At 47.5% G+C, this 12,002-nt stretch overlaps 1 protein-coding gene across 25 annotated transcripts in view; it reads left to right on the top strand.

Moving 5' to 3' along the window:
• Positions 1-12,002, top strand: part of NR1H3 (nuclear receptor subfamily 1 group H member 3) — a 475,049-nt gene that overhangs the window by 363,484 nt on the left and 99,563 nt on the right. For all 25 annotated transcript variants that reach the window (XM_085646596.1, XM_085646594.1, XM_085646593.1 and 22 more), the window contains one exon: positions 1,115-1,381. In XM_085646596.1, the coding sequence (XP_085502722.1) occupies positions 1,115-1,381 (267 nt within the window). The remainder of the gene's footprint in view (positions 1-1,114; positions 1,382-12,002) is intronic.

Here is a 12,002-nt window from a genome sequence, read left to right as displayed (position 1 = left end):
GTTTATCGATAACAGTAAATTTCCGTTGTTGATTATTTAGTGTTTATGACGTTGAGGAGGTCGTAACTGTGATCTACCTTGACTGGTCCTCCACAATAGCGGGGAAGAGTATGAAATATATACCCAGTGGTTTTCAACATTTATTCTGTCTCTTCTATAAAAGGATAGGATTATGTGGATACAATAGAACTGTTCTGGAAAACTCTAAGAGCTGTGTATTTTCTTAATCCCTCTGTGACCACCACGAGAACTTTAGAAAGAAGATTTGTAATTACAGTTTGTTAGTATACAAATTACTTATGCTTGTTTCTTATGTCTTTTCTTTTGGGTTGAGTGCCTTAAAGCCTTGAAAAAGTGACAAGATTATCGTCAGCTATACTTTTCTTATTCATAATTAACTATAGCATATGATTGTGAATTCATTAACTTATTCCATTACACATTGTATCAATATTGCACATTATATAACCACCAATACTCTTTTTTTTATACACCAGTGAATTATGTGCGGAGAATCTGTGATAGTGCGAACAATTCAATATAATAAACTTCAGATCTCAGGATGAACGTTGACTCTGGTCGCACATCTAAAGTCCCTTTGCTAAGTGCCTCAACCAATCAAGTTTAACTGCTATCCATTTATTTCAACCTATCCATCTCCCCCATCTGTTTCAGCTATATCTTTCTAAGCTGTCTGTCCAACTACATCTCTCGCTCACCTCTCTTTCTCCGAAGAAGCTCTCACGCCAATCTGTCCCTAAATCTCCTCTCTCTATTTAAGACCCTCACCTTCCCCTCTCTTTGGAATCTCTCTGACCTGCACCTTTCTCACCTGCCTTATCTCTCTCAGCTGCCTCTCTCTCTCTCTCTCAGATCTGTCATTCTCATACCTTTCTCACATTGATCTTTTTTCCTCCGTGGTCTATTATATCGGTCTCTCTCTCTCACACACACACACATTCACACACCATCCCCTCTTACCCCATGCCCCCTTGGTAATCGCTCTCTTCCTCTGTGAACCTTGCCTTCCTCATCTGTGACACTCTTTACATATCCTTTGCTAACCAGTTCCACTTTCATGTGTCTCCTCTCTCTCTGTTTTGGGGTACCACAGAGGGGCTCCCGATGAAGCGGAAGAAGGGCCCAGCCCCCAAGATGCTGGGGAACGAGCTGTGCAGCGTGTGCGGCGACAAGGCCTCGGGCTTCCACTACAACGTGCTGAGCTGTGAGGGCTGCAAGGGCTTCTTCCGTCGCAGTGTCATCAAAACCACGCACTACACCTGCAAGAACAGTGGCAAGTGCCAGATCGACATGTACATGCGCCGCAAGTGCCAGGAGTGCCGGCTGCGCAAGTGCCGGGAGGCGGGCATGCGCGAACAGTGTGAGTACATGAATATGCTACGCTATGCTACGCTAGCGTTGCCTCAGGACCAGGGGCGGCTCCTCTGCTAAGGGGGAGGAGAGTTGCCCCACTGTTCACTGAGTGAGCAATTAAAAACAGAAAAATAAAATGATAAGAACTTAACGTTAATATCATTTTATTTAAACTACTAGCTCAGTTGGTTGGGGGCGGGGCTGTGCTGTTTTGAGACAGGGGGATGGTAGGCACTTCCTAAGTGCGCATGACATTTTGGCCGGCCGTCTCGGGCATAAATACATTGCCCAGCTCCTCACAATGTGCAAAAAGCAACACTGCTTTTTCTTTTCCTTTCCTTAATTCCCATGGATCACTGAGAGAATATCGAGATCAAAAATATCGAGGTACAAAAATGTTGATGCTAAAATATTGTTGTCCAGAATATCGAAGTCCTATCTACATAATGGTAAGTACAACATTATCGAGAAAAAAATGTTGTTGTCTAAAATATCATTCTTAAAAATGTCGTTTTTTTTCATGTTTAAAAAATAATGTAAAATAAAGGAAATAATACATATAATTTAAAAAACATAGTTAGAATTATTAGAAAATGTTTAAAATTATAAGTATTACATATAATGTAAAAAATAAATAAACATACATATATATAAAATATAATATATTTATTTACTTAATATGAATAAATAATTATTTTATTACATTATAAATTGTATAAAAACATATGTTCGAGGCATATGAGCTGCAGATTACACACTTTTGCATAGATCGCCATCTGGTGTTGGGCTCGGATGTTTGCAGTTTGTTTTTCCTCTTGGAAAGTCTTGGGAAGTCACCAGGTCGGTGACTCCTCCCTTGGTTCGTATTGCGCATGGGCTTCGGCTCCATCCTCAGATTGTTTTTTTCCGCCATCGGGCTCCGATGTAATACTTCGCGCTCCGGTTCCGAACATTTCCAGTTCGACGATCGAAGCGGAATCCTCGCTCATCGCGGTATTGTTCAGATCCAGATCTCCTCAATCACCTTTTCTTCGACACATCTTCGATTCCAGTCGTCGACGGCGGCCTTCGGGCCTATCCAAGCTCCGGTCCCGGCTTATGGAAAAAACTCCATTCAAGAAGTGCCCTCGATGTGGGTCCAAATTCCCCACACCGATCTTCATGAGGTGTGCAACCTCTGCCTCTCCCCTGAACACGAGGCTCGAGACTGTCCCGCCTGCAAGTCTTTTAGATCGAAAAAGACTATTCGAGATCGAAGGGCCAGACGAAATATGGCGCACTCCTCGACCTCCGTTCCAGTCGACATGTTCGGGGACGACGTCGAAGCTCCGGGACAGCAGCGCACCGAAGAGGACCTCGTCAGTGCTTCCGAAGCCAACGACTCGGATGTGGAGGACATCACCCCGGCGCAGAGGGTCATGAGTACTATACCCCCTCCCACACCCGCACCGACACCCAAAAAGGCTTCGGTCACGCCTTCGCCTCCGGGCCAAGGCAAGACCAAAGACACTGCTTCAAACACCCCACCTTCGGGCCCGGTGAAGAAGCCTAATAAGCCTTCCGGCAGCTCGGGCTCGAGCCCGCCTGCCAGCGGTGCCGATAAACACACTTCGGCACCGAAAAAGCGACCGGCCTCTACCTCGACACCGAGCTCCGTACCAAAGTCCTCGGTGTCGAAACCCAGCCTTTCGGTACCGACCAAACATCATAAGGCCCTCGGCACCGACACTCCCGCGCCGAAGCCTACCTCGTCTCCGACCAAAAAATCGGAGGTTCCAAAAAAGCACGGCACTGACAAGCCTAAAAAGTCATCGGCCCCGAAACCTTCAGCGCCGACGGAACAAACATTATCTCAGGAACTGTTTACACCGGATCCCTTGCAAAAGACACTTACCAAGGATCCAAAAACTGGACATTTGGCACTCTCTTCTAAAAAGAGGCATTTGGACAAACCGGCTCCGCCTCAACTCCAAAGAGGAAGGACTCTGCTACCTACCCTTTCAGAGTGCCTTCCCCACCTCCTCCACCTCCTCCACCCTCTCCACCTCCACCCCCTCCGCCTTCTCCACCCCTGCCTCATCGCTCTCCGACCCCGTCTCTAGACCATGATGATCAGGGGGACCCATACTACGATCCAGGGGATGTGCCACAAGACCCCACCCCTACAGGATCCCCAGACCCATGGGACAATTATAATAATCCAGACATTCCAGATGTCCCACAAGATGACCTTTATCCATCCAGGCCATCTCCACCAGAAGACTCATTAGGTTTTCACCACCTACTTCAGAGGGCGGCACATTATCACGGGGAAGAGCTACAAACTGACCCGGTAGAGGAAGATTTCCTCCTCGACACCTTTGATACCGCACATAGGTCTACTTCCATAGTACCTATGCTCAAAGGAGTAATAAAACATGCGCCAGAGGTTTTTAAAGACCCAGTCAGGGCTAGGGTCATTAACCCACGCATAGAGAAAAAATATAAAGCTGCCCCCACAGTTCCTGCCTATATCAAAGGGCCAGCGCCACTAGATTCCCTAGTGGTCTCCACTGCACGGAAGAGGGCAAACTCCCAGGCGTCAGGCGAAGCACCACCACCTGACAAAGAGTCAAAGCTACTGGACGCGCACTGCGTCACAAGCAGCCAATATATGGCGTATTGCCAACACTCAAGCGCTATTGGCCAAATACGACAGAGCACATTATGATGAACTAGAAACCATCAAGCACCACCTCCCAGAAAAATACAAAAATAGGGCTAATGAATTAATTCAAGAGGGTAAAACCATAACTAACACCTCTATAAGCTGTGCCTTAGACGCAGCAGACACAGCCTCCAGGGCCATTAACACTAGCGTCCTCCTCCGTCGCCATGCTTGGCTGAGAGTCTCAGGTTTTAAACCTGAGGTACAGGCCTCCATATTAAATCACCCATTTGATCAAGAACATCTATTCGGCCCAAAGGTAGATGAGGCCCTCGAGAAGATGAAGAAGGACACAGATACGGCGAAATCTATGGGAGCCCTGCAGTCACACCCTCCTAGGCGCTCCTTTCGCCGCTCTTCCTTTCGGGGCACAGCCAGAGGCTACTCCTCAGATAGCGCGTCCACTTCCTACAAATCCCCTGCTCAATCCACCTTCACAAGGGGTTATCAAAGAGGCGGCTATAGAGGCAATAACAATAAAGGCAGAGGCAAAACAAATACCGCCCGCTCTGCCACACCGCCTACCCAATGACTTCCCCCTGCTCCCTCCAGACCATCCCACTCCGGTCGGGGGCAGACTACAAAATTTCCTTCACGCCTGGGAGACCATCACCTCAGACAGATGGGTGACCCAAATTATTCGTTCAGGGTACTGCCTAGAATTGATATCTACCCCCCCAAACATTCCACCCAGGCAACGCCCAATGTCACAAGAACATTCCACGTTATTAAAACAGGAGGTAATCTCCCTCCTACAAAAACATGCGACAGAACAAGTCCCCGCCAGTCAACAAAATTTAGGGGTCTACTCCCTATATTTTCTGATACCAAAAAGAGACGAGACTCTACGACCTATCTTAGATCTCCGGCCTCTAAACACATACATACATTCGGACCATTTTCACATGGTAACACTTCAGCAGGTACTTCCGCTCCTCTCCCAGAACGACTTACTCACCACACTGGACTTGAAAGACGCATACTTTCACATTCCGGTACACCATGCTCACAGAAAGTACCTCAGATTTGTAGTGGACGGGCAACACTACCAGTTCAAGGTGCTCCCATTCGGGGTCACAACAGCACCAAGGGTATTCACCAAGTGCCTAGCAGTAGTGGCGGCACACCTCAGAAGACACCACATTCACGTCTTCCCATATTTGGACGACTGGCTAATAAAAGCCACGCCTTACAACCAATGTGTACATCACACCGCCACTACCATCCAACTGCTTCACCAGCTAGGTTTCACGGTGAACCACCAAAAGTCCCAGCTAATACCATCCCACACAAAGCAATACCTCGGTGCCACCATAGACACCTCAAAAGGCATAGCCTACCCCAATCCTGCCAGCATTGCAAGCATTCAGGCTTTGCGTCAAAGAGTCATACCTCAACACTCTCTCCCAGCAAGAGTGTTTATGCAACTAATAGGGATGATGGCCTCTTGCATTTTCATAGTGCCTCATGCAAGACTCCAGATGCGTCCACTCCAAGAGTGCTTAGCGCGCCAATGGAACCAGGCCCAGGGGCAACTGACAGACCTGGTGTTGGTAGACAGTCGCACCCATCGCTCTCTGCAGTGGTGGAACACCACAAATCTTTCCAGAGGTCGACCGTTCCTGGACCCGGTTCCACAAATAATCCTAACAACAGACACATCGCTCTCCGGTTGGGGAGCTCATCTACTACACCTCACAGTACAGGGCACATGGACGCCGCAACAAAAGTTACTCCACATCAACCATCTGGAGTTACTGGCAATCATTCTAGCCCTGAAATCCTTTCAGTCGCAGATTTTAGGCAAGGCAGTCCGTATTCGCACAGACAACATGACGGCCATGTACTACATTCAAAAACAAGGCGGCACACACTCTCCACAGCTCTCTCAACTAGCACAGAGCATATGGAGATGGGCAATTCCACACAATATCTTTCTCCTAGCCCAACATGTCCCAGGAGTCCAAAACACCATGGCAGATCTGCTCAGCAGACAGACGCAGCAGATCCACGAGTGGGAACTACACCCGCAGATTCTTCACCCGTTGTTTCAGATGTGGGGGCATTCACACATAGACCTCTTTGCCACCCACGAAAACAAAAAATGCCCAAGCTTCGCCGCCAGATACCCACACCCATTGTCCAAAGGCAATACGATACGGATGAACTGGTCAGGCAAATTTGCGTACGCCTTTCCACCTCTCCCACTTATTCGATTAGTGGTGCGAAAACTACAACAGCACTCCCTCACACTGATTCTAGTAGCTCCAACATGGGCCAGACAACCGTGGTACACCACGCTGCTGGAACTCTCGGTAGTGCCACACCAAAAGTTACACCTCTCACCATGCCTCCTAACCCAGAACCATAGAGAGATCAGACACCCGGACCCAGCTCAGTTCAACCTTGCGATCTGGCTCCTGAGATCCTAGAATTCGGATACCTTAACCTTTCCCCCGACTGTATGAACGTCATCAGAGAAACTAGACGCCCTACCACTAGAGCCTGCTACGCTGCAAAGTGGAAAAGATTTGTTGTTTATTGCCATAACAACACAATCAACCCTCTAGACACATCTATACAGCACATCATATGCTACTTACTCCATCTACAAAGGTGTAACCTAGCATATACATCCATTCGGCTACACCTCGCAGCAATTGCCGCTTACCTACAAAACAGACAGCACCTATCACTTTTCAGAGTGCCTGCTATTAAAGCCTTCATGGAAGGCCTCAAGCGAATAATTCCCCCCAGAGTACCACCCTCACCTGTGTGGAACTTAAATATAGTTCTCACAAGGCTAATGGGACCGCCTTTCGAACCTTTGCATAAATGCGAACTGCAATTTCTCACATGGAAAACAGCTTTCCTTGTAGCCATCACTTCCCTTAGAAGGGTCAGTGAGATACAAGCACTTACTATACAAGAACCTTTTCTCCAAATGCACCCGAACAAGGTTGTCCTCCGTACCAACCCAAAATTCCTACCCAAAGTCATTTCCCCCTTTCATCTAAACCAATCGGTAGAACTACCGTTTTTTTTCTCGCAACCTCAAACTGTTGCAGAAAGGGCTCTACACACACTGGATGTTAAAAGGGCCTTACTTTACTATATCCAGAGAACACAACCTTTCAGAAAGACAAAACAACTGTTTGTCTCTTTCTCTCCACCACATAAAGGCAACCCCATCTCTAAATCAGGGATAGCTAGGTGGATTGTAAAATGCATACAGATTTGCTACCATAAGGCAAAACGCACGCTATCTGTTCCCCCTAAAGCCCACTCTACACGAAAGATAGGGGCTTCTATGGCTTTTCTAGGGAACATCCCATTAGATGATATCTGCAAAGCAGCTACATGGTCAACACCGCACACTTTCACTAAACATTACTGTGTAGATGTGCAAACCAAGCAACAAGCTAGTGTGGGCCAGGCTGTACTAAAAACAATATTTCAAACCACTGCAACTGATACCGGTGGTCGCCGCTAGGGTTGGGAACTGCTATATAGTCTATGCAAAAGTGTGTAATCTGCAGCTCATATGCTTGGAACGGAATATGCTACTTACCAGTATGCATCTGTTCTTGGCATGTAGAGCTGCAGATCTACACACGCCCACCCGCCTCCCTGGCAACCTGTATCTGTTCCAGTCTATCTTATTTAGATACAACACACATGGGTTTATTCACTGTTATTACTACGCTCCATCTTTCCCTGCTGGCGAAAAACAATCTGAGGGTGGAGCCGAAGCCCATGCGCAATACGATCCAAAGGAGGAGTCACAGACCTCGTGACTTCCAAAGACTTTCCAAGAGGAAAAACAAACTGCAAACATCCGGGCCCAACACCAGATGGCGATCTAAGCAAAAGTGTGTAGATCTGCAGCTCTACATGCCAAGAACAGATGCATACTGGTAAGTAGCATATTCCTTTTCTGACATCATGAATAAAAAATATATATAATATATTAAAATATGAAAATATTTTTAGTCTTTTTAAAATACATTTACACTACATTAACTGAAACAGTAGAGGAAATATTAGATAGCGGAGGGGTAAAAATTACTGTTCCCACTCCAGTGAGTGCAACAGTAGGGAAAGTGTTGGATAGCGTTGGGGTAAGAATTACTATTCCCACTCCAGAGAGTTCAACAGTAGGGAAAGTGTTGGCTAGCGTAGGGGTAAAAATTACTATTCCCACTCCAGAGAGTGCAACAGTAGGGAAAGTGTGGATGGCTGAAGGGTAAAAATTACTATTTCGACTCCAATGAATGCAACAGTAGGAAAAGTGTTGGATAACGTAGGGGTAAATATTACTATTCCCACTCCAGAGAGTGCAACAGTAGGGAAAGTGTTGGATAGCGTAGGGGTCAAAATTACTATTCCCATCTCCAGAGAGTGCGTGCAACAGTAGGGAAAGTGTTGGATAGCGTAGGGGTAAAAATTACTATTCCCACTCCAGTGAGTGCAACTGTAGGAAAAGTATTGGATAGCGGAGGGGTAAACATTACTATTCCCACTCCAGTGAGTGCAACAGTAGGGAAAGTGTTGGCTAGCATAGGGGTAACAATTACTATTCCCACTCCAGAGAGTGCAACAGGAGGGCAAGTGTTGGATAGCGGAGGATAAACATTACTATTCCCACTCCAGTGAGTACAACAGTAGGGACAGTGTGGATAGCTGAAGGGTAAAAATGACTGTTCCCAATCCAATGAGTGCAACAGTAGGAAAAGTGTTGGATAACGTAGGGGTAAACATTACTATTCGCACTCCAGAGAGTGCAACAGTAGGGGAAGTGTTGGATAGCGTAGAGGTAAAAATTACTATTCGCACTCCAGAGAGTGCAACAGTAGGGGAAGTGTTGGATAGTGTAGGGGTTAAAATTACTATTCCCACTCCACAGAGTGCAACAGTAGGGAAAGTGTTAGATAGCGTAACCTCTGTCTCTCGCCCGAGCACGAGGAGAGTAATTGCCAGGCCTGCGCCTCTTTTCGATCCAAAAAGACTATCCATGATCGCCGGGCTCGACGACATGTTATGGTGCAACAAGCAGCTCCGGTGCCGGAGGACATCTTCAGTGAAGGCCCTGATGTCCCGGAGGAGGATTCGGAGGATCTGGAAATCGTTTCCGAGGCAGACGACTCCGACTCAGATGACCACTTCACTCCAGGTCAACGAGTGAGTACAACTGCCCCTACCCCAACCCCACCTGAAAAAAAGAAGGCTCCGGTCATGACTTCGCCTGCTGGCTCCAGTCGCGACCAAAAGAAAGCTTCAGAAGCCAGGGCTCCGAAGACAAAGGAGAAGCCTTCCGGCGGCTCGGCACCGACCAAACCGCATATCAGTGCCCCGCAGACACCATCGGCACTAAAGCCGGGAGCGCTTCCTACTCCCACAGTCCCCAGAAAACAATCGGCACCGAGCACCTCGGCACCGAAGGAAAAGGCCTTGGATCCAAAACCCAAAAATTCGGACCTGAAAAAGATTTTGAGATCGAAGCCAAAGGATCCAAAAACCCCTTCGAAGGCTCCAGAGCAGGCATCTAAACCTCGCTCGGACCCGAAAAAATCGGCGCTCAAAGTGAATACCGAAGAGGAAGAACTTTTTCGACTGGATCCCATCGATCCAAAGCAAAAAACACTCCAAGTGGACCCCAAAACAGGACATGTGGCCAATGTTCCACACGAGAAGAGGAAATTGGACACCCCACACATCCCTGAGGTGCCTGCAAAGAAAAAAGAGTGTGCTACTTCACCTTTACGACTCTCTTTTCCTGTTCTTCCTCCTAAGCCTTTCTCTGCACCACACTCTCCCATAATTCCACCATACTCACCTCAGGATGATGATGATTTAGGGGGTGGGGGAGGAAAAATGACCCTTTCACTGACCCTGATGACGACACAGATGTACCACAGAACGATTGGGATGATTATGATGACCCAGTAGGCCCTCCAGACCTCCCAGACCCGATGCATACCCAACAAAGTCATCTCCCCCAGATGACAATATTGGTTTTAGCCAGCTTATAGACAGCGCTGCCCAGTACCATGGTGTTCAAATGTATTGGGATCCCGCAGAGGAGGACTTCCTAATAGACACCTTTGCACAGTCACAAAAAACTGTGCAAACTTTAGCAATGCTATCAGGCGTCATTAAACACTCCCCAGCCATATTCAAAGACCCTGTAAGGGCTAGAAATCTCAACCCCAGAATTGCCAAAAAATATAAACCCGCTCCCAGTGATCCCACCCACAACAAGGGTCAACTGCCAGTGGAGAGGTGTGGCTCACTGGTTAGAGGCGGCAGATCCGTAAGCAGAGAATCGGCCAGGGACCAGGGTTCAATTCCCGACGTGGCAGGGTCGTGGACCAGGGTCAAAACGGACTCGATAATTCTCGCCTCGGTACCTACTCTACCAGGAACACACTCGGCAACTCTGGGCATTAAGCTTGCCTCATCTCTACAACGGCCCCCCACAGACGCCGGGGATGCCTGGTTTCACCTTGGAGATACCCAGTAAGGGACCATCTCACAGGGATAGCCAGGACGGGTTCCCCAGCGGTCTATAGCGCCGGGACACTTCCGAGTAGCTGTGCGCTGTATAAAAATTAAATAACATAACATAACATATTTTAGTGGTCACCAACGCTAGAAAACGTGCCAACTCTCAAACCTCCGGTGATGCTCCACCTCCGGACAAGGAGTCTAAATTTAGATGCTTCGTGCAAACTAGTTGCTGCCCAAGCAGCTAGTCACTGGAGGATAGCCAATGCGCAGGCATTACTTGCCACGTATGTTCGGGCTCATTACGACCAGCTACAAACCGTATTGCAGCATTTTCCTCATCAATATCAGACCCAGGCCAATTATTTAATTCAAGAGGGCAAATTAATAACTAATGCATCAATTAAGTGCGCTCTCGATGCAGCAGACACCGCATCTAGGTCCATTAACACTAGTGTGTTACTAAGGAGACATGCCTGGTTGCGCATCTCTGGCTTCAAACAGGAGGTACAAACGACTATCCTCAATCACCCGTTCAATCACAAACAACTGTTTGGCCCAGCTGTGGATACAGCGTTAGAAAAAATGAAATAGGAAACGGAGACTGCTAAATCCATGGTAGTGTTAGTCTCCATCCACACGAGGTTCCTTTCTACGCTCCTTCTATAGAGGCGCATCCAAAAATATCAGTGCAGACAGTGCTTCTTCCTCCTACAGAACCCTCCCACACAAACATCCCCCAACAAGGGATATTTTAGAGGTGGCTACAGAGGAAATAACCAAGAAAGAGGCCGAGGTAACAACAACACTCGCGCCTCTCCCTCTAATAAGCAGTGCCTTCCCTCCAGACCATTCCACTCCGGTCGGAGGGAGACTTTCACAGTTCCTACCTGTCTGAAAATCCATCACTACAAACAAGTGGGTAAGACAAATTATCCAGTATGGTTACTGCATGGAACTTACAAAAACTCCACCCAACATACCACCCAAGCAGCGTCCAATGTCCACGGAACATCTGACGCTGCTAAAACATGCAATAGAACCAGTTCCCATACAACATCAAGGAACAGGAGTGTTCGAGGCATGTGGGCTGCTGAATTCATATCTGTGCATAGATCACCGCCTAGTGTTGGGTCCGGATGTTTGCACGTTGTTGTCCTGGAAGAGTCTTCGAAGTATCACGAGATAGGTGACTCCTCCCCTGGACCACAGTGCGCATGGGCATCCTCTCCATCCTTAGATTGTTTTTTTCCGCCATTGGGTTCGGATGTGCTTATCTTAGCTCAAGTTAGGAAAATTCAGTTTAAGGCCAAAAGGCCTTTAGTTTTCGTCGGTATCGACTGCTTTCTTGATTAGTTTAGAAACTTTTTCCAGCCTTTCGGATCCGTTTGATCCGAACATCGAACTAATATCG

This window comes from Triturus cristatus, chromosome 3_1 (assembly GCF_964204655.1).
Source record: "Triturus cristatus chromosome 3_1, aTriCri1.1, whole genome shotgun sequence".
In the NCBI taxonomy this organism is placed as follows: domain Eukaryota; kingdom Metazoa; phylum Chordata; class Amphibia; order Caudata; family Salamandridae; genus Triturus; species Triturus cristatus.
Note: the sequence above shows the minus strand (reverse complement) of the source record. Positions and strands in the feature narration are given on the sequence as shown.